At 35.2% G+C, this 24,415-nt stretch overlaps 1 protein-coding gene across 22 annotated transcripts in view; it reads right to left on the bottom strand.

The window, feature by feature from the left end:
* The window catches only part of NRXN1 (neurexin 1), a 1,251,736-nt gene that overhangs the window by 152,389 nt on the left and 1,074,932 nt on the right, over positions 1–24,415 (bottom strand). For 13 of the 22 annotated variants that reach the window (XM_066378279.1, XM_066378280.1, XM_066378283.1 and 10 more), the window contains 2 exons: positions 2,461–2,550; positions 759–1,078 (listed from right to left, as the gene is read on the bottom strand). In XM_066378279.1, coding sequence (XP_066234376.1) covers positions 759–1,078; positions 2,461–2,550 — 410 coding nt within the window. The remainder of the gene's footprint in view (positions 1–758; positions 1,079–2,460; positions 2,551–24,415) is intronic. The other 9 variants (XM_066378291.1, XM_066378292.1, XM_066378293.1 and 6 more) reach the window with 1 other exon arrangement.

Below are 24,415 nucleotides of genomic sequence, written 5' to 3'. Positions count from 1 at the left end.
AACATGGCAGGTACTCAATAACTGTTATCTTGATTGCATTAATATACTTCCAAGTTGTACAAATTCAACATTTAAATGTCTGTTTTTCAAAAATTATAGTCACAAGATTAAACAATAAGCTCACGGAGTAGATTCTAGGTGAGGGTAGTTAGCCATGTATCATACAACCTATGTTAGTCCAAGATGGTTTTAAAGTACCATATTTGGGGTATTTGTCTTCAGATAAACTAACAGTGAGTGTTTCTTATAGACAGTAATACATAAACCTATCACCATGAGAACCACATGCCTACCAACTCAAAACCTTAAGACTTCCAAATGAAACAGAAATTTTGCAGGCAATTGCTTTTAAGATTTTCAAATTTGCTTTTATTTTATTTTAATGAAATGCCAAGCTTGAATGAACAAGGCCTTTCAAACCCTTCATTAATCTGCTTGCTCATTTAACTTAAAAAGTGAAAATCCTATGTAATTAGCAGACAATCCCCTCAGTTTGAGTGAGACCAAGGTTACTGAATTAAGACTATCAGCAAGCAGTGAACAAATCAACACAAAGCAATTTATAAAAGCCCACAAATCTCAAATCAAAAGCATATATACATTTCATAGTTAAACTGAGAGAACTATATTAAGCAACTCTGAAATGAAGCCATCATGCCTGAAATCAGCAACAATCACATTTTAACAGACACCAACACAGAAAGGTCCACTTTCATAATCACAGTTCCAAAATGAAGGAATGAAATGTGTATACTCACCTGGCTAATGGGTTCTTTCGTAGGGGGCTTTCCTCTTCTGGCTGTGCTAGTAGCCAGGGTTGTGGTGGTCTCCATAATTGACGTGGACATCTCTGACTGCATGGCAGTGGCTGTCGACTCTGTTGTCATAGAGGAAGGCACTTCACCAACCAGTCTCACATTTCCCACTATGGCGATGTTGGCATCATTTTCGGCTGCCATATTCAGAACTTTCAAGCCATTGTAGTAAAGACCAGAGAGCTGGCCCTGGAAGGGCTGGCCCTGCTCTTTCCCGCCAATTATTATGGTTGCTTGGCTATTGAAGATTGTGAGCTGACGCCCTGTAAAAATAATATTACATACATGCAAAAATGTTGATTGTGAACTCTACAATCTACAAAGGATGATAAAACAGATCTTTCATGGGGTGGATAATGAGAGCAATAAACTATAAGAGAGGCATTTGACTCATAATTCATTGCTGATAAATGAGGTGTCCATGGAATGTATAATCATTGGCAAATACTTGTAAATTCTCGACTTATTGTAAATGTAGTGCTTTTGCTAAAAGACCAATCAAAGATACATATGTAAATCAATTTTTAGTGGATCCCTTTTCCTTTTACCTCGATCTTAAACTGTTAGTCTCTTAAATCTAAATTATTAAATTTAAAAATGTGACCTGTCTAACACTTCAAGTATTTGTTCTTCTAAAATCACCACTAATAATACTTCTAATCTATAGCAGCTGATATCTAATTTTAAATTTCTGGTAAAAATTTCATAATTCTCTTAATGGCCACAGGTATCTATGTATGCTATTCTTTAGAAATGTTTATTTTTTTGAAGGTAATAGTCCATTGTTATTTAAATTATTCTATTTTTCCGGCAATCACACTGAAAAGAAATGCATGGTTTACACTGAGCATGTCAGAGACAAAAAAAAAAAAAAGAAAGAAAATTCAAAAATATTTTTCTGATTGGCTTTCAGCAAGTCTATTAAAACAAAACAGAATGAAAAAAATAATAGCTTCAGATGTAAAAAGCGGCTTCAGGAATGGTACACAAACCAATGGAGAAATTATGGCTCATTTCCATCAAACAGCAATCCTCATCAACAGTACCAATATCATCAAATTGAATATCCAGTTTTAGCAGATTGCTCTCTGCTCATAAAAAGCATGCACACAACTTTAAGTTCAGTTTTAATTAGGGCTTGTTCCCAAATGCTCTTAGAAGTTTGCAAACGTTAAAGGGACTTCATTTTGACTGGCAATCCATATTGCCCACTATTTAAGATGCCTAGAGTTTAAACCAAGAGTTTGTTTTTTTTCTGGACCATAATGAAGATATCAGAACTATATATATTTTAGTTAATAATTTAGAGGCTGGAACATGTCATATAATCTATGAATGATTTATCATTTTGGGTTAATGCTTGCTATGAGTACCTTCATAGATTGAGTTAGTGGATTATATTTAACAGTCCCTTTAACCTTAAATTAACAGGGTAAGATTATTAAACAGCTGGTACGTCTAAAAATGTATAGAAATTATTATACAAGGTATGCAAATATTACTATCTACATTTTACTGTTTTAAATTTGTTTTTAATTTAGTTTTACGGAAAATTTATTTTTTATGTTTATTAGTGTTACAATGAAGTACTACTTGGTTATGTTCAAATTATTTTTTATTTGAAGTTTTAATCAATGTTTTTTACCTTTGTCGAGTAGCCATTCATCAACTACTCGACCAAGTCGATATGGAATTCGCTGTCTAGCAATCGCCAGGCGCTCGTTATCATTGTTTCCTTTAAAGTTTAAAGAGACATTTCATTGGTTAAAATCTGTAAGGTCAAAGGTTAAAAGTTAATACTTAAAGCTTGAGCTATACAGTTGCCACATGATTTTTTGAAATTTGGAATTTTAAAAAGCTCTACCTAGAACATTTCATGTTTCAGACTTGTCATTCATTCATTTATTTTATTTTAGCAAACAAAATTATTCCTATGTTAATTGAAAATTAGAAATCTGCATTTGAGCTAGGTTATTAAACTTATGTTATAGACAGACCCGAACAACCAATTTAAACAGCATATAATAGCTTTACAAAAAATGACCATTGATTTCAGGGTTTTGTCTTTTTGATGTTTCTTATTAACTAGTTAAACATGTTCAGGTGAAACAGGTTTAAGTTTTCAAAATACATTCAACCTCTTATTCCAGATTAGTAATTTATGAACACCAAACTTAACACCAACTTTGGCACACTGAAGCATCTAAAATAGGCCTAACATACTTTATGTCCTATTCAGAAAATAGAAATTCATATTCATCTCATTTAAGGAAACCACAGAGTCTGAATAGTTCTTATATAGTTCACACAAATTAGTTTATCAATCACTTGGACATCACAAGAGAATATATCTTGCATCATCCAAATATATTATTATAGGAAAAGGCTTTGACAAAAGTGACTTTGAGTGTCCTGCAGTTTCTTTTTAAGCTTAACACATTCAATTGTATAACAATTTTGAAAAAAGTTATATTTATATATGTTTTTATATACTGAAATATCTGCTTTTGTATTAAGCTATTCTAAAGATGAGGTGATTGATTAAGGAACAAATACCAGCCACACACAGTGGTCCCTACGTATAGATCTAAACTAAGTGTGAGCCTTCCTTCTTTGAACAAAAATTTTCTGATAGAATCACAGCTTAAATTGACCTTGAATAATTCTTGCAAATAGATAAGTGTTTTCTTGATCTATAAAGCACTTAGCAAGAATCTAGACTGCCACCTCAGAGCTTAATCATGTATACTGCAAAACGTTTTTTATTCCATAAAATGAGCTACCATGGAATTTAAGCTAAGATGTTTTGGTAATAGCTCAGATGAGGACTCAGAGGTGAAAGAAACAAGGGGAAGTACTACCCATAAAGAAGACAGGAGCGTTTTGTTAGGGAAGATAATAGATATCAATTTTTCTTATATTGGGAATAATGTACAAGCTTTTTCTTATACTAGTCTCATTAAACACTATACTTATCACAATAAGCCCACTTTTATATTGGTCACACAATTTTAGAGTAATAGAAAAGAAATATCATTTAGACCTTATGAATCTGCCCTCTGTATATATAACTGGAAATAGTACATACATTTTTATTTAATTTAAAATATAAGTATCAAAGAAGTCAATATAAAGTATAATAAAAACATTTATATGTATTTTTCTCCATTATGCAATCATTAAATGTTATAAAATAATATTTACCTTATGGAAACATATAATATTTTTAGTATTAATAATTTTAAAAAGTACAAGGATACAAGTAACTTAAATTTCATGCTTATTTTCATTTTTAAAAAGTATGCAAAATTTGTGTGTTTGTTTTTTTTTATGTGTTCATATACACATATATTTGGAAAAAGGATACTAAAATTTAGTACTGGTAATCTTAGGGCAATGTGATTATTAGTGAATATGAGTTTTTGGCTTACATGTGTTTGATATAATAAACATGTTTATGGGCATAATTTGAAAAGCAAACATGAAATATTTTTTAAAAACATTGTATAGATATTTTTGTTGATTACTACTCATTTCAATTCACACTGTTACAAATCGCCTGATGACTATAATTAGGTGGCTCCTCATGATTTTTTTCTTGCCACAGTGTTCACATAATCAGGAACGATCCATTATTCCCTCAGGCACCATCCAAATCTAGACCAATTTACTATTTCAGTACATTAAGAGAGTTCTCTGCATCCTCTTGGCAATAAATTCCACCCATGCTCAACATGCCAGACAATATCTGATCACGCCACTTGTCAAACCTTTTCCATTGCCTTCAGGATAAATCTCAAATCTCTAAGGAGGTTTAGGAGGACTTTGATGATCTGGAGGCCTCTTTCCTCCCCTGACCTATCTCATGGCCGGCAATACCTTGCTCTCCTCTTTTATACTCACTAGGCTTCTTTCAATTTTTTTAAAGCTCTACTTTTTTCCTTAAGCTTTTGTACTTGTAGCTTCTTTTATTTGAAATACTCTTCCTCACATCCACCCTATCTTTACCTTGCCTTCCCTAACCTGGCTCATTAATGAAATCTTCTTGGCCAGAGCATCATTTCCTCAAGAGCTCTTCCCTGATGGCCCAAGTTAGATTAAGATATATAAATATATGTTATTCTCAGTGCCCTTTAGAAAAAAGTGTTGGCTTTGTAATTGCATATTCAATAAATATTTTCCCTCTAAGCCCCAAAGATCCATGAGGACAGGTAATACTGGCAGTGTTTATTGTACTCTCAGTGCTTGCACAATACCTGTCATATAACCTCTCATGAAATATATATAGAAATAATGAAGGAAATCTTATTTTTAATTCTGATAGTGTCTGTGGCACCATTATCAGATCCTTACACCCTAATAACATTCACAAGAAAAAAATTAAAGCAAATACTTGTGTCCAGATAATTGACCTTATATAGCTAAGCTTCCCTATGTACTTTTTTTTTAAAAAAAGTCATATATTTAATACATTTATTAAAAATTCATATATTTATACATTTATTATCTTAAAAATTTTTATTTATTGATTTTAGAGATAAGGAGAAAGATAGAAAGAGAGAGAGAGGGAGAAAAATAGAAAGAGCTTGAAACTATCAATTGGGTGTGGTGGTGTTACTAAAAAACAGGGAGAGAAAGAGAAACATTGATTTGTTGTTCTACTTATTATGCATTCATTGGTTAATTCTTGTATGTGCCCTGACTGAGGATTGAACCCACAACCTTGATGTATTGGGACAATGCTCTAACCAACTGAGCTACCTAGCCAAGGTCTATAACATCTTTCAATGATTGTCCCTGATTTGAACATCATCCATACAGACAGTTAATTCATCAATTGCTTAATAATAACTGTCCCACAAAATAGGTTATTATAGTTATTATTAATAATGGAAGCAGAGAGAAAAGTCTAAATAAGACAAGGGAAGAAAATTGAAGGCTTAATATATTCTTTATAAATAACTTCGAATAAGAGGACATAAAACACATGATACAAACATACACAATTGACTCTTATACCTTTGACTGTCACTCACATGACAATATGACTGAAATGATATGACTTAAGTCAATAATAGCTTTTGAGGATTCTTGATGAGACTCAACTAAAACAAGAACATAAAATATGCTTTCCTAATAAATAAAAAAGAGGTCATCTAACAACAACAACAAAGATAAAATAGAGTAGGTATCAGAGATGGGTGTAAAAAAACATAATAAATTTTAAGAAAGGCAGCCACACAAATGGAGTCATACCATCCCATAACCCATGAATGTCAGATGCCTTCTAGTTCTGAGAGTTTTTTTTTTTTTTTTTTTAGCTGAAAGATGTGATTTTTTAAATCAAAGGACAGCCTTTATTCTTTGTTAGGTTAATGGATGGAAAATCATATGGTGCTAACTTTAATTTAATGTATATTGACTTTTTCCTCCAAATTCTTTGTTCTTCTACTATAATAAAACAAGCCTGATCAGGAGGTGGTGCAGTGGATAGAGTGTCGGACTGGGATGTGGAGGAGCCAGGTTCGAGACCCCGAGGTCACCAGCTTGAGCGCGAGCTCAGCTGGTTTGAGCAAAGCTCACCAGCTTGGACCCAAGGTCGCTGGATCGAGCAAGGGGTTACTCGGTCTGCTGTAGCCCCACGGTCAAGACACATATGAGAAAGCAATCAATGAACAACTAAGGTGTCGCAACGAAAAACTAATGATTGATGCTTCTCATTTCTCTCCATTCCTGTCTATCTGTCCCTATCTATCCCTCTCGCTGACTCTCTCTCTGTATCTGTAAAAAACAAACAAAAACAAAAACAAAACAAACAAACAAAAAAAACAAATGACTTTTCTTGTAACAAAATTATTCTTAAATCCATTGTCCACCAAATGAAAGAACATCTAAATAGAGTACAGGGACAATGTCTTTTGAACAAATAATTGACAAACCACTTCTATTATGTATAAAATGGTTCAGATTGTTTATGTTTGCCTGGAATAAGACTACATTTTGTTTCCCTCATGATTTTCATTAACAAGCTACATAAAGAAAGTGGTAATTGAGATATATTTTTTAAAGAAATTGCTTAAAATGTATTTCATTTCCTTACAAACTCATTCTGATATATTAATTTGTAAAATATCCAGTAACGTTGTATGATTTTGTTCATGTAATTTAATTCTGTCCTTAGTTTAATATATGCCTAACTTTATACGCAATATAAAGGACATGAAACCCACTTGATTGGAAAAGGTCAAAGAGAAATATAATTTCCGATGACCTTTCCTTTTCTTTGGAAAAGTTGGGCTCTAATATAAAACATGCTGGGATATAGAAATGTTACATAGAGCTTTTGTGGTTTGTCAGAGGAAACAAGTTTAGACTTACAGGACAGATTAATATCATCTTTAAGCTCCCTAAATAAGAGGTAAGGATAAAGCAATGATGATCCACTTATAAGTGATCTATTTATTTTACAATTACTAAAAGGGTCCAGCAAGGATTTCAACTACTTTTAAAAAAACATACAAATCAACTCAGGAAGTTTACTAAGCATATAAATTAGATTTAGGAAAACAGAGCTTCTTACTAGTTAAAAGATAATAATTTAGTCTCATATTTCCTTTACCCTAATAAAAGTGGGACAAGCTTTTTCTTCAGATTTCTTTTTTGTGTATTTCATTTTATTTGAGTTAAAATATGTTGTTACCTCCACAGAAAATGTCACCAACAACGTACAGGTCTCTGATAAAGTAATTTTCAAGCAGTAAAACAGTAAGTAAAAACTGAATTTATTTTTATTTTTTATGGCTGAAGAATTCAGTACTTTTGAGAAAAGGCCAGCCCCCCTGTAGTAACACCACTGTACCCAATTGATAGTTTCAAGCTCTAAATGGAGTGGCCACTGAAGTCTAAGGTATTAAAAGTAATGGATATTTCAAACAAGGGTGGAGAATCAAGAAAAAATCTGATTATTCAGACTTAGAATATAACATCCTCTATTTCTATTGAATCCCATATAGTTTAATTTTCCACCTAACTAATAATATTTGGTTACACCTGGTATATTAATTTTGTCTGAACTAGTAGACTTAAAAGAAACAAGAGTAATTTCAAAGTTTCAAAGTAAGCAGCAAAGGAATAATAAAACTCAAATCCTTGACTTGGAGTTAAATTTCATGGTGGGATTCAGAGAACAAAGAAAAAGAAAATTGAAATCATGTTTTTATGACTGTAGGTCAGTAGAGGCAAGCTATATAAACTTTGCTTTTCCTAGATATTCACCCGCTCGTGTGTAATGTCTCCTCGGAAATAATAGTGTAAGTTTTTGACATAACACAGTAACATCCTTTGAAAAAAAATAAGGAAAAGCAATGCTATAAACCGCACATTTTTCTAGAATAATATGAAAGTAAAAACAAGCTACTCGCCTTCCAAAGACTTGTTATCTTCTGAGTTTTTAACATTGGGAAAGAAAAGACAAAAGGGTTGCAAAAAACTCTGCACACTTCCAGAGAAGACTGGGAGTCTTTCTTTATACTCTTTGCTTTTAAATGAGAATATGGCATTTGGATATGCCTAGGCTCATAAAGCAAAGTAAAAGCTTAACATAGTTCTGTAAAATACTCTAGTTTAAAAAGCAGCATTACCACATAACTTTCAATTACATATTACAAATACAGTAATGCCTAGCATAGCTGACAGTGTTTCAAATAACTGGATTTTGAACACCACTGACACTCTTCAAGGAATAAACTTGTGAAAAAAAATATAGCTATTCTAAAGAAAATATTTATCTTACATGTTACATCATTTCCTATATCATTAGCTTATGTATCATATATACATTTATTTTGCCTCTTCCTACCTCTCCAGTTTCATCTTGAAACATTTAGTTCTGACTCTTTAAATTCTAATTACTCCGGACTTCCTTCAATTCCTTTAACCAAACTAATCATTTTTAAAGATGCCATACAAACTTTCTGCTTCTCTGTGTACTTTTCAATGCTCTGTCTACACACATGTGCTTGTGCTTACAGGTGTCTGAGTCTGTCAAACTCATTTGCCCTTTAAATATTAGTTTATATGTTTCTCAAGAAAGCATTACCTGTGCTCCTAACCTCTATGAAATTAGCCTAGAGCCTTCCATAATACATTCTTCCAACACTTAGTAAGAGTATCTATAATCACGATGAAATAATTTCATGCAGTTGACTCTAGATTCTACGTTCCTTTGTAAGCAGGGGCCATGTTGCCTGTTTTCAGAATATATATGTTAATTGATACATAGATATAGAAAAATACTAGAAAATAGAAAAATAATGCACTGGGTGGCTTTTAGTTTTATGCATCATGCTACTTGTTTATAAATGTTATTTCATTAAGTCTTTATATTGATCCCAGACCATAAGTATGTTTTATTTTATAGACAGAAAAATTGAAGCTCGGACAGATAAGAAAACTAGTACCATGTCATATGTAATAAATAGCAGAACCATTTGAAACCAAAAATATTTGACTCCAAAGTTATCCCATGGCATAGTTATTAAAGCAATGTCTCAAACAACCGGAGTCATAAAAGCCCAATATCTTCCTTTTAAATCTTATGACCCTCTCCTGTATAACGGAAAATGTCATGGTCTTGTCTAGAAAGGTTCTACTTTATAAAGTTTGGGGTGAGATTGCTCTCTTGGGCATATAAAATCAATAACCTTCCTCAAATCCTTGAAAATTCCTCAGCAGGATATTTTTTATCATAACTATTTTATAGATCAAGATAGTGAAGCAGAGGTAAGTAAAGTGATCAAAGATCTACTACAATTGAAGTCCCAGTGAGGAACAGTATTTCATTTTCTTCCTTTTATAAAAATGCCCTGCCAGGCATAGCCACTTGAGACAAAAAAAATGTTCCAGGCACTCCATGTCTTTACCTCTGACCTAGAAGACAAGCCCCAAGCATAATAATATACCTAGTTCACAGCTGTTTTGTGGCTGACCCTCTCCAGAGACAAGCTGGGAAAGGAGAGAGGGTCCCGATCATGAGTCAAAAGACCACTGTACTTCGTCAGCTTCTGAGAAGACGGATGGAACACTGCAACATGTTAAAGTGAATTTTGCTTGTACTTTACATTTTCACTTTTTTTCTTCCTTGCCCATCTCTTATCTCTGCTTTTTCCTTTAGACATCTCCAGGAATCTGATTCTTTTATGTCATTCATCAATCACCCATGGCATGTATCCATCCATATCTACCCTTACTAGATGTATCTCATGTACCCAAAAGACTTCAGCTTCCTTTTCTAGTACTAATAGTTAAATACCTTGTTTCTTTGGTATATCTTAGCTAGACATTAGGAAAGCAATCGGACACAATGAAATCAATATAAGCACTGACTGTATACTTTGAAAGCACTGAATCAGGTATACATCAACACATCACATAGGTGTTACTGTCGAAGACCTCACACTTTGGGCAGTCAAGGGACAAAAGGAGGAAAGTTAAATGAAAGTTTAAGATGATAGATAATCTGGCATAAATACATGATTAACCACCATTTAAACTGTAGTTATCACTAGTTACCACAGAAGTTCAGAAAGAATGGTGGATTATAAAAGACAAAGATGATATGACAGAACACAAAAGATTTTATAAATCACAAACAATTTAAACTGTATTGAAATAATAGGTAGATAAAATTGTGTTGTAATGTGAATATTAATCCCAAAAGGGCTGTAAATGATTATGCTCCTTTTTTTTCTTTTTGTATTCTTCTGAAGCTGGAAACGGGGAGGCAGTCAGACAGACTCCCGCATGCGCCCGACCAGAGGGATCCACCTGGCATGCTCACCAGGGGGTGATGCTCTGCCCATCTGGGGCGTCGCTCTTTCTTGACCAGAGCCAGTCTAGTGCCTGAGGCAGAGGCCATGGAGCCATCCCCAGTGCCCGGGCCATCTTTGCTCCAATGGAGCCTTGGCTGCGGGAGGGGAAGAGAGAGACAGAGAGGAAGGAGAGGGGGAGGGGTGGAGAAGCAGATGGGCGCTTCTCCTGTGTGCCCTGGCTGGGAATCGAACCCGGGACTTCCGCACGCCAGGCTGACGCTCTACCACTGAGCCAACCGGCCAGGGCCTGATTATGCTCTTTAACTTCATCAAGCTACACATCTCTAAATCTATTTTTTAAATAAATGCATTTTCTAATGGATATATATTTAGTCTCAAACTAATTGCAAACATGAATAAAAATGGTTAAAATATTTATGCCATGAGGAGTGAAACATGTAATGCAATGTTAAAACTACTAAAGAAAATATGCAAGTTGGCAAGAATCTGAGGGCAATGTGCAAAAATGAAAATATTTGTGTAGGACGGAGGGATGATGAGAACCTTTTTTCAAATTTTTATTTATTATTAATATTATATTTATAGATTTTTTTATTTTTCTCCCCCCAATTTTCTTTTAAAAAAGGAGAACTTGTGTAAATTAAATGTAGTATGTGAATGCAATGCTATAGCAGGAGGAGGCGAGCCTACCCAAGTGCCCCTGCAGCTCACACAGCTGATGAGAGCACAGTATGCTCATGTAGGGCAGTGCCGCCTTTGTGACTAATGCTTTGGATGACTCCCTGGCTCCTTATGGGAAACGGCAGGCCTTTGTATTCAGTTAGACAGCATCTTCTTGTGAGACTACTGTGATGCTGAGCATGAAAGGCCGCAGACCACCTACTGCAGAGCTCAACAGTGCTTGGGGGAAGAAATTAGAAGCTCAGTGCATTACTAACTGGCTTAAGCAATTTCTTCCTTCATGTCCCTCTGTTAAGTGGGACTACATGAAGCTATCTAGCATCCCTTTATATGAAGACTTGCAGAAGCTCTTCCACTTAGCTACTGCCATTTAAAAGCTTTATTTTGGGTATAATGCCATCAGATTAATTAGAAATAAAGGTAACCTTGTGAACTTTGGCTCTTATTGCATATGGGTAATGAATAGCAATTTACACATTCTTTTCTAAGCTTTCCTATGATGTTGGGTTCCTAATGCAGAGACTGGGATGTGATATCAAAAATCAGCAGCTAGAAATAAAAAGCAACAGGGACAAGCAGATAACAAGAAACAGAAGTTATGTGGAAAACTAAAGGTCATACTCTGTTATCAAGCATACTACAGAGTTCTTTAGTGCTACCTGTGTAGCATTTAAGACAGAAGAATGGTTTAACAGCCCCCAAACCAACCAGGCCACTGATAGACATCACTCAGTGATGAGAATATGAAAAAATGAAACGTAAGAACAGCCTCACATTACCTACAAATGGCATTTTGCCATATTCTCAGACATGAGAATCTTAAGCACTTTCTAAATCATGTCTAACATTTAAGCTTATCTACCTTAATAGGAACTCACATGTATACTCCCTAGTTCTTAATCTATGAAAATCAAAGAATTATACTGTACAGCTGGATTTTCTACCTTCTCACACCAACTTTGACTTTTAATCTTTTCTCTGAATATTTAGAGTGGTCAATAAACACTTCACACATAGTCTGCTATGGTCTATGCATGGGACCGACAAAGTCCCTTATTTTCTAGTAAAGAACAATAATTCTGATTACTATTGCATTCTAACCTCATGTTCAACGAACTTCAGTCTCCCACTTCCACTTGCAATGGGAGCCTTGGCTGGGAACCCATCTTTTCTCAATTAGAAAGATGGGTTTTGTCAACTGCACACAGTTATTTCTGAGTAAATGCTTTGAAACTGCAAAAGCAGGCCAGGATACAGCTGCTTGATCACTGCCAGTCCTCTTCAGTCTTGTAAAATGGAAATGTTCAAATAAAATATCAACTTTTTTTTTGTAGGAAAATCAAATACTGTGGATTTTACCTTAAAACAATTCCCCAAATAAAAATGTATTTTGTCAGCAACTATGTCTTAGAAGCAAGAATGCATGTGCTCAGATTCATTGTGAAAAGAGAACCCTTAATTTACTTGGTTTCACTGTTGACTAGCTGTATAACATTGGGCCTGTAGCATAATATCTGTGAACCTCAGTTTTCTCCTCTGTAAAATAGGTATAAGTGATATAATACATGTACATTTCTTTTTTCTTCTTCTTTTTTTCCAAGTGAGAGGAGGGGAGATAAAGACAGTCTCCTGCATGTGCCATGACGAGGATCCATCCAGCAATGCCCATCTGGGGCTGATACTTTGCCCTTCTGGGGCCATGCTTGCAACTGAGCTATTTTTAGCTCCTGAGGTAAAGGCTCCATGAGCCATCCTCAGTGCCCAGGGCTGATGAACTTGAACCAGTTGAGCCATGGCTTCAGGAGGGTACAAGAGAGAGAAGAAAAGAGGAGAAGAAAAGAGAAGAGAAAGAAGAGAAGAGAAGAGAAGAGAAGAGAAGAGAAGAGAAGAGAAGAGAAGAGAAGAGAAGAGAAGAGAAGAGAAGAAGAGTGAGAGGGAGGGGTGGAGAAGCAGATGGTTGCTTTTCCTGTGGGTCTTAACTAGGTATCGAATTCAGGACGTTCACACACGGGTCGATGCTCTACCACTGAGCCAACTGGCAGGGCTATGTACATTTCCTTTTTTTTTTTTTTTTTCTGAAGCTGGACAAGGGGAGGCAGCCAGACAGACTCCCGCATGCGCCCGACCGGGATCCACCCAGCATGCCCACAAGGGGGCGATGCTCTGCCCATCCGGGTTGTGGCTCTGTCGTGACCAGAGCCACTCTAGCGCCTGGAGCAGAGGCCAAGGAGCCATCCCCAGCGCCCGGGCCATCTTTTGCTCCAATGGAGCCTCGGCTGCGGGAGGGGAAGAGAGAGACAGAGAGGAAGGAGAGGGGGAGGGGTGGAGAAGCAGATGGGCGCCTTTCCTGTGTGCCCTGGCAGGGAATCGAATCCCGGACTTCCGCACGCCAGGCCGATGCCAACTGGCCAGGGCCTATGTACATTTCTTAATACAGTGCCTGGCACACAGTAAGTATTCAGTAAACATTAGCCATTATATTGTGGTTATGACATTACTTATCTAGTATAATTTGCCTAATATGCCATATTTAGAAATATATAGATCACAGAAACTGTTTCTCACCCACCCAAGCATAGGAAAAGAGTTGAGATAGGTGTGAAGAAAAGTGGAAAATAAATCTAGTATTCTTTCCCAAGACAAACAAAGGCCAGGGAACAAGATTTATTGTAAGTGATGTCCAAACCCCCATAGGTATTTTATCAAAATCTCTGCATTTTTCTCCTAAGCAATGTCAGATTCATTCTCAGAGGTTCACGCATGGCTACCTATAAGCCAAGGGGAACAACTGAAAGGAGGTCATTAACTTGAGAAGGCCACACAAAAAGAAAAAAGCCAAAAGGCACATGCCCTGAGGGCAAATGGAATTCAGGGACCACCACCTGTTCTGTGCAGCAGCATGATGACAAAGCTGCTCCTGGAATTAAAAAATAAAGAAAAAAGCCTGACTAGGCGGTGGCGCAGTGGATAGAGCGTCGGTCTGGGATGCAGAAGACCCAGGTTCGAGACCCCGAGGTCGCCAGCTTGAGTACGGGCTCATCTGGTTTGAGCAAAATCCCACCAGCTTGAACCCAATGTCGCTGGCTCCAGCAGGGGGTTACTCGGTCTGCTGAAGGCCCCCGGTCAGGGCACATGTGAGGGAGCAATCAATGAACAACTAAGGTGTTGCATCCTGCAATGAAAAACTAATGATTGATGCTTCTCATCTCTCTCCATTCCTGTCTGTCTGTCTGTCCCTGTCTATCCCTTTCTCTGACTCATTCTCTGTCTCTGAAAAAAAAAATAATAAAGAAAAAGAAAGAAAAAAAACTTTAGATATCACCGAGTTCTCCAAATTACCACTTCATCTATATATTAATGCTTTAAAGAGATGTACTTCAAATAGAATGTCTTAAACTCTTCTTTTCCCCTACAGCGCTTTTTGGCAAAGGAGGGCCACTGAAACTAAACAGAAGCGAATACTAGGTGGCCTAAAGCAGGCAGTCTCTTTATCTGTAAAATGAGGTTGGTAAACCATATGAACTCTAAGGAGGCCTCCAATGCTTATGGTCCATGGTCCCAAATTTAAGGTAGGGCTGTCAAGAAGACATGCATTGGGCCATCTTATTAAGAAATGCTGTTTGTGGGTTTTTAGGAGGGAGTTTTTAGAGGCATTCAAAACAAAAAACTACCACTGTTTCTAGCTCTGTAAATATCATTAAAAGTCAGTGACATTTTTGACTTGGCATGTTCTTTTTCTTTCCTCTGCTTTTTTTTTTTTTTTTAACTATCTCACTGTGCTTTGACAATTTTATAAACACTTTCAGACACCATCTTTGGAGACCTTTGTAATTAAGCCATTACATTTCTGATACGTTTAATATTGCAAGCTTGTCTTTTTTTCTTCTTTCAACTATACAGACACACCCCTCACCATGTAGCTATTCCTCTGGATTCTCTCTACCCAACCATGAAGCACGTTGCTGTTCTGACAGCCATTTCAAAAAGAAGTAAGGCAGGCAGAGGTTAGTTTATAGATTACAATGTTATAAAAAGTAGTTAATAGGATGGGGGAGCACGTTATGATGCTCAAGAAGAGGACAGGTTTGTCTCATTCATTTTTAATTCTTAGCACTGAAGAGATAAGAAAGGACAATTTCAAAAGGGAATTTAAGGATTTCCTCAAAGCAATGACTGTTCTTTGCAAAGTCCTTTTGTACATAATTGATCTAAATAAAATATTTACTTAGATCTTTCAAATGTCTGTGTTCTGGAGAATTGCACTTTGGGGCTATTTCTGGTTCAGGAGACATCCTCATGAGAGTTCCCATCCCATCAAGTTTGATAAGAGCAGACTTAAAAACCAGTAGGTCGCCCAAGTATAACTCCTTCCCTCATGGGGATCACCAATTAAAATTCAGGTATCTTAAAGAATGTAATATATACATAAGAGGAATAGTTCATTACATCTCTTAGAGTAAGACTATGAACTTCTCTACTGACAACAGTATTCCTCTTTAAATTAAGTCACCTGTGATTTCTAGTGATCAGGATGGAGAGAAGAGTGAAACTCCATATATCATCCTACCAAGTTTAAGCTGATGCTTCATTAGTCAGGACAATTGGAAATTGATCCACTTACAAGTTTGTTTGTTTTTTTCCTGTCATTTTTATAACCCAGTAGTACATCTATAGTTAGGCTCTGTCATTCTCAAGTACAGGGCTAAACTAATTGGGCCATACAACTCTGGCTTAATTAACACTTCATTTAATTTTTTTCTCTGAAGTCTTTGAAATTCAACTGGCCTGTGTTGAGTTTAGTGAACACAAACAGTTGTTTACATCCTCTACATAAGAACCCTTCAAGTACTTCAAGACTGTTAAAGCCTGACTCATGTACCCTTGGAATTCATATGGCGAAGCTCTAATCCCCTGAACCACAGAATATGACTGTATTAGGAGATAAGGCCTTTAAAGGGATAATTAAATCAAAATGACTTCTTTATGGTAGATGCTAGTCCAGTCTAACTGGTGTCCTTATAAGAAGTAATTTGGACACAAAAAAAAGACACAAGGGACATGCATACATCAAGAAAAGATCAGTGGTAGAGCATCGGCTTGGTAGGTGGATGTCCTGTGTTCGATTTCTAGTCAGGGCACACAGGAGAAGTGCCCATCTGTTTCTCTACCTCACCCCCATCTTATTTCTCTCTCTCTCTCTCTCTCTCTCTTTCTCTTCTCCTCCTGCAGCCAGGGCTCCATTGGAGTGAGTTAGCTCTGGGCACTGAGGATGCCTTTATGGACTCCACTTCAGGTGCTAAGAAGAGCTCAGTTGCTGAGCAATGGAGCAATGCCCCAGATGGGCAGAGCATTATCCCCTGGTGGGCTTGCTGGGTTGATCCTAGTCAGGGTGCATGTGGGAGTCTCTCTCTGCCTCCCCTCCTTTTAGAAAAAGAAAAGAAAAGAAAGAAAGAAAGAAAGAAAGAAAGAAAGAAAGAAAGAAAGAAAGAAAGAAAGAAAGAAAGAAAGAAAGAAAAGAAAGGCAGAAAGAAAGAAAAGAGAGGGAGAGAAAGAAAAAAGATCATGTGAAACTCAGAGGGAAGGCAGCTATCTGCAAGACAAAGACACAGGCCTTGGAAGAAATAAACCCTGCTGACACCTTGACCTTGGACTTCTAGTTTCCAGAACTGTGAGAAAATAAATTTCTCTTGTTTAAACCACCAGTCTGTGTTATTTTATTGTGGCAGCCATAGAAAACTCTAACTAGTTTTAAATTAAATATTGTTAAAATTATACACTGTTGATTTATTCATAAACCTTTGATATTAAGCAGATATGGTAGGATTTTGCTACTAATTGCAAAAAGAAAATGTCTAAGAATGAGTACTTTTCTGTTTTCATTTTAACAAAGTACTATGTTAATGTCAAAATTGTACTCATTTTAATTATTAATTTGGTTTAAGGAGTACATTTTGTCTTTTTCTGGATTTGTTGCAAATTGTAATATTCTGCACAATTCTGGTAGATAGCTTAGTTATAAAATACACTCTTCTTATTCACATTTTGCCTTATTTAAATTATAAGGTAATAATAAAATTGATTTTAGCATGAAATATATATATTTTCAAATAATTCTGTTATGTTCACAGATAACTTTAGTAAAAGGAACTGTTTAAGCTTTAATATCATTAAATAAAATTTCTTAAACTATAAATTGTGTGATAATACCATTTTCTTTACTTTGTGGTCCCTATAGTTTTTTTAAATATTAAATGCAGTATTATTAAAATTTAGTGTTAGAGTTCTAATTTAGTTTTTAAAATTACCATGTAGAAAACAAACTGAATAAAATGAATCCCTTTCTATATTAATCATCAAATAACATAATCTTCTGTTATTGAAATATGCTAATGTTTTATTTAATTTGGTAAGTATTGTAAGATCACAATAACTTTACTATGCCCACTTCTAAAACTTTAAAAACGAATTCTAAGTCTCAAAAGATAAGCTTATATTATTTATACAAATATCTATTTTAGGAATGGCCTGAGAAATATTTTTAAATAAACAAAACAACAAACAAGAATATTCCATGAGATTATCATTTGTTTGGGGGGACTTGATAAGTAATCGTGTCAACCAGAACATCAAAACAGTTACTTTGGTAATTTATTTGAAATATTTCTCATCTACTCAAAACTGGAAGTGTGTCTTACTCGGTACTTTTTCTTATGGTGCTGATCACATGGGAATGATGCCTACTCCATGCCCAGCTTCCACAGGGCTACCTCTGTGCAGCTGCCCTACAGTGGGGCTGATCGGCCACCTTGAGAGTAACCAGGGACAGTGGAGAGCCTAGGAAATGGAGGACTGCACCAATGTGTGCTAACACAGAAGACCTGAGCTCTGCATGAAAGTAATCCTCTCAAGGTCTCTTATATATCCTGAGAAATTAGACAGCACTTCACTCCTTCCACCTGTAAAGTCAGACTTCAATATATTTGGGCCTACTTTTTATTTGGAAAAATACTTGGTAGAAGGGAATGGAAAAGCTTCATATGTATTTGCCCTTCGCTTCTGCTCCTTTGTGATGTTCCTGGGGCCAGCATCCTCAGGCAGGGTACTATATGTTCAATATTTCAATCAAGAAAGAGACAAACATGAAAAAAAAGGTATATGCTGTAATAACTTGGTATGTATAGGAGTTTATGCCTGAAGAGGTCTATATAATATATATATTTTCCCCACTTTTTCTTATTTTAGCAGGCAAGGTGGTGTGCTAAAAAGAACTCTGACCCTCCTCCCCCTAAAAAAGAACTCTGACCCAGGAAAGTATGGGTAGGGTCTGAGGCCTGTCATTAATGATATGTACAATGTAAAATTATTTGGCTAGTATTTGAAACAAAAATATTCAAGGTTGCTACATTTTTTGATGACTAGCTAAGGGATCACAACATAGTATACTATCAAAAATAGGTTTTTCCCCCAAAACTTTACATTGTCACAATAATGTTGGTGAAAATATTAGTGCAAGTTGGTGAAAATATTATGCACTAGATGGCATATTTCTTATCAAATAATAAAGAAATCTTATTTTAATAGCTTCAAGAGATTTTTCAGTTTGAAATTTGGAAAATCTTGATTTTCTAAATATTTAAACTACAAAACTATTAAGATTTATGGAAAGAAATAATCAAGCCTATTAGATTTTATTGGAATTAGGAAACCCAAGTTCAAATCTCAGTAATGCACTCAAGAGCATATTACTGACTCTTTCCAAGTCATAACATATCTATAAAATAGGGATACCTTATGAGATTATTTTTTAAACAAGATGTAATATGTATAAAGCAACTGGGAACAGTTTATTGTAGGTAATTAGTGTTAACTATATGATGGCTATCTTGTTCTTATAGATAACACAGAATCAGAGACCCATAGACATAAAAAATACTTTACTCCATTTCCCAACCAAGGGTTTTTCAGCCTAGATAGATTCATCTTGTGAGCGCTCCAGAATTAGAAGAGAGTTGAAAAGATATCATAACTCATTAAGAGTTGAAGTAAATTATCTCATAAGACTACTCTTGTTCATGTTATTTCCTTTTTAAAGAAAATGAAAATGTAAAGAGAAAACATCCCATTTTATGGGCAAATACTACAGACTTCCTAGTTTTGATTTGTTTTCATTTGGCTATACATAGAAATACTGTAATTGTATTTAATCATTACATTTACAGTAATTTTTCAAGTTAATGGCTTTATATATATTTAAGATAAATAAATAATGGCAAAATTAAAATTATAAAGTTGAAATGATAAATATAGTAAAGTCAGAAACACCTGTTATCCTAGGTTTCTTATTGCAAGGGCAAAATATTGATAACATAATACTTAGAAAAATATAAAACAGAAAAATCAGATTTTCAAAAACATATCTATATGTCTAGAAACAAAAAAACCCCCCTAAAATTAGAAGAATAAAATTCCAAAATGTAAAAAAATATCAGATCAAACCTGAGAGAAGAGCATTGAACTCTACTACTCTTCATTCATATAGAATTCTATTCCTTCTACAGTTTACTTTGGGGAGCCAGTAAAAAATTGAGGAGCAAGAAGAGATATAATAAAAGCAATTTTAGGAAGATAAACATTTTAGCTCTATACCAAATGGACTAAAATAATGGAGACTGAAGAGGAATATAAATGGTTTATAGCTGACAATAGGAAAAGGGGCCCGATTGTAATAAAGGCCTTACATCACCAGAATAATGACAGTACGGATAGAAAATGATGGAACCTGGAAGTATTTGAAGGAAAAATTCATGGAAACCAGTGCCTATTATTGGACCCAGGTATGATATTGGTGGGATAACAAGAAAGATTTTGATATATGGGATAATAAGATGAATTATGTTATTAATAACACTAGATAGGGACTTCAGAGGGTGAAACTGTTTGGGGACTTCTAATTTGTTTAGAGTTAGAAATTAGTTACAATCAGAAATACACATTATTTTTTTGGTAGTTCTATTCTTAATTTTTTGAGGAACCACCATATTTTCTTCCCTAATGGTTGTACTAATTTACATTCCCACCAACAGTGAATGAGGGTTCCTTTTTCTCCACAGCTTCTCCAACACTTGCTATTACCTGTCTTGTTGATAATAGCTAATCTAACAGGTGTGAGGTGGCATCTCATTGAAGTTTTGATTTGCATTTCTCTAATAGCTAGTGAAGATGAGCACTTTTTCATATATCTGTTGGCCATTTGTATTTCTTCTTGGGAGAAGTGTCTGTTCATGTCCTCTTCCCATTTTTTTATTGGATTGTTTGCTTGTTTGTTGCTGAGCTTTGTGAGTTCTTTGTATATTTTGGATATTAAGCCCTTATCTGAGCTGTTTGAAAATATCATCGTCCATTTAGTTGGCTGTCTGTTTGTTTGTTGACAGTTTCTTATGACCCCTCTACTGGGTATATACCCCCAAAACTTAAAAACATGGGTACATAAAGACACATGCAACCCCGTGTTCATTGCAGCATTGTTCACGGTGGCCAATACATGGAAACAGCTGAAATGCCTTTCAATAGAGGATTAGATAAAGAAGATGTGGTACATATATACTATGGAATACTACTCAGCCATAAGAATTGATGACATAGTATCATTTACGACAACATGGATGGACCTTGATAACATTATACTGAGTGAAATAAGTAAATCAGAAAAAGCTAAGAACTATATGAATCCATACATAGGTGGGACACAAAATTGAGACTCACAGACATAGATAAAAGTGCAGTGGTTACCAGGGGGAGGGGAAGGGAGAAAAGGGAAGAAAGTGGGAGGAGGAGGAGGTGCTTAAAGAGAAAATATAGGGTGACAAAGGATGATTTGACTTTGGGTGATGGGTATACAACAATCGACTGTCCAAATGATGTGGAAATGTTTTCCCTAAATCTATGTACTCTGGTTGATCAATGTCACTCTGTTAAATTTAACTGTCTAAATAAAAAAAAAAAGAAATAAAAAAGAAAATGCCTTTAAAATGAAAATAAAATAAAATAAATAAAATTTAACAGGCACCTCCACCCCCCTACAGCAGTAAACTGAGCTTTGTCCAGGGGGCCACTGCTAATTTTACCTTATCATCACATACTCAGAAATTGTGCTCAACTTCTCTTGAATGCTCAGGTCAATTTGAACTCAAAACCTGCACGATGTTCTTAAGTCTAAGGGCATCTTAAAGCTCCTGTCATAGTATAGCTAGAGCTCAAAGTACTGGAACAAAGTACTTCTCATCCTCCTTCCTTAATTACTCTCTTTGCTTTAGTCACTAGGATTGTTAAATAAATACGAAAAATAAATATCCTGTCATAAAGAGCAAGGCAATTTATTTTTGTTCTATTTTGGCATTTATAATCACCTTTGTTCTTGGATTCATTCCCTCCTGTCTGGAATGGGTTCACCATCACCAATAAGTATATGCTCGTTTGTCTCATCCAGGCCAGGCTCAGACTTCACTCCCTCCAAGCACTAACATATCTCTTTTCTTTACTTCATAACTTTTCCAGTTCTTGTATTTATACATTCAGATGAAGTGATAAAATATCCCCTAATTTTTATGAGCAGTATATTTTGAGCTTTGTAATCTATTTCCCAAAACACGCATTCTTCACTGGCTTATCTTTCTTCCCAAGTTATACCTCAAACAAATTCTTGGGGACAAAGACAGTGTCTTTTGCTTCCCTGTGTTTCCAGTCAGGTTAAGCACACCACAGGACAACCATGAAGTGAGTGGGTTTTACTGAATGCTCAATGATGAATTAAAGTAATAGTTGAGGCTTTTGGACTCCATTTAGGGGTTAAGGTAAAGGTAAATCTTAATGTGTGAAAGAAATGGATAGGTCTAAGATCTAGGTTAGCATTTAAAAAATTATCTATTTTCTGACTCCATTTCTAGAGGCTTATTTCTATTCAGTGTTTTCTAATTCAGAATGAAATAAATATTTGAGTAAAATATCTTTAGTCAGAAACCTATTTTGAATCAAAATAAACATAATTTAAGATACAGGCAGAATTGCATAATACTTCAAGGCACTGGAGTGAGTTTTGATATGTGTAACTGGCAAATATCCTATCTCTCTATGACTGGCTACTTATCTATCAAAAGAAGATACTATAAGCCACCTTATAAGAACTAATGTTTAATGAGAAAATGTATTAAAATAATTACCACAGTTCCCAGTCTACAGTGTCCAGTACAGAGTGCCTCTGAAACTCACTATTGCTGATACCATACTGTATAAAATAGGAATTTAAATAGGCTCAGAGAATAGCTGAGATTTCATGTGAGTTCTGTTATATCTTTACCCAATCTTAGCGCAACACCAACTTCTTTACTGAATCAGTCCAGTGGATTTAACCTTCTATTTAAACTCAACTTCCATAAAGTGCAGGCCTCATCTAATTGCCCCCAAGCTCTGTTTCCTACCACGATTGTGACCATCCTGCCTCTCTTTTCAGCAAAGCAATCCTTTGTTTTTACAACAATTTCATTGTGTTTGTTTCTTCTTTAACTAGAAAGTATACTCTCATCTAACTCTTCTACCAAACTGACCAATAAAAATAATAAATAAGAGAACTGATGACTCTACATGGACTTTTAAAATGCTCCAACAAAGGTGACCCTGAAAAATTATTATGGCATATTATCAATTAGTTAACATTATTTAGAAAAATGAAACTAAATGTTCCTCTATGCTGTCCAGTTTTATATCTCATAAATCCAGCTAATATAGTTCATTGGGAATGCATATGGTGATATCTAGCCAGATTTAAATTAGATCTAATCTCTTTCAGATTCTCAACAGATATTTTAAATATCCAGGTCATCAGTATAAATAAAATGGTGAATAATATTTAACATGAAGAAATTTAGTCTGAAATTTCCAGGTTGGGGATTGTGAGAACATCAGCTGCTTTTAATCCAGTCAAATCATAAAATTAAAAACAAACAGATTATAAATGTTTAAGATAAAAGTCTTTGAGAACTATTCAACCCATGAGGCTAAATTTGGCACAAAATATTCATTATCATAGTTTAAATTTTCATATATGGTCTATTTAAAGGCTTCATACATCAAAAGGTTTTCACTTTTATTATGTCATTCTGTTTTAAGTAAGACTAAATTATTAGAATAGGTCACACCTCTAAATAGTTACAGAAATTGTTTATATTCTTTAAGAATAACCATACTTTCCTAATAATCATATGAACATCTTACTATATAATTTATTTACAATTACACCTAACTTACCAGATCAACAAAAACAAAAAAATTTATTGTTTAAAATTACTTTTTTCTGTAATAATGTTATAATATATAGAAGTTGGCAAAAGGTTATTTTTAGCTAAAACTAACAACTTTTTAAATGTAAAAGATAGTAATGAGAGTTCCACATATCCTTTACCCATCTCCCCCACTCTTACCATCTTCAATAACTAGTGGACAATCATCAAAATCAAGAAATGAACAGTGTTACTACACTATTTTTTTTTTTTTACAGAGACAGAGTCAGAGAGAAGGATAGACAGTGATGGACAGACAGACAGGAACGGAGAGATGAGAAGCATCAATCATTAGTTTTTCATTGTGCGTTGCAACACCTTAGTTGTTCATTGATTGCTTTCTCATATGTGCCTTGACTGTGGGCCTTCAGCAGACTGAGTAACCCCTTGCTTGAGCCAGCAACCTTGGGCTCAAGCTGGTGAGCTTTTGCTCAAACCAGATGAGCTCGCTCTCAAGCTGGCATCCTCGGGGTCTCGAACCTGGAACTTCCGCATCCTAGTCCAACTCTCTATCTACTGCACCACCGCCTAGTTAGGCTGTTACTACACTATTAACTACAGTACAGACCTTATCTGGTTCCATCACTTTTAACTAATATCCGTTTTCTAATCCAGGATGCAATCTACATTACCAAATTAAATTTTCCATGATTAGGCTGAGGTCATACATTTTTGTGGAAAATACCAAGAATATGAGAGAAATGAAATATTTTCTCAGTGCATCATATCAGCAGGTGCACCAAGTTAATATTTCTTA

The sequence above is a fragment of the Saccopteryx leptura genome, chromosome 3 (assembly GCF_036850995.1).
Source record: "Saccopteryx leptura isolate mSacLep1 chromosome 3, mSacLep1_pri_phased_curated, whole genome shotgun sequence".
Classification (NCBI taxonomy): Eukaryota; Metazoa; Chordata; class Mammalia; order Chiroptera; family Emballonuridae; genus Saccopteryx; species Saccopteryx leptura.
The sequence above is the reverse complement of the archived record's forward strand: the minus strand, read 5'-3'. Positions and strand labels throughout refer to the sequence as shown.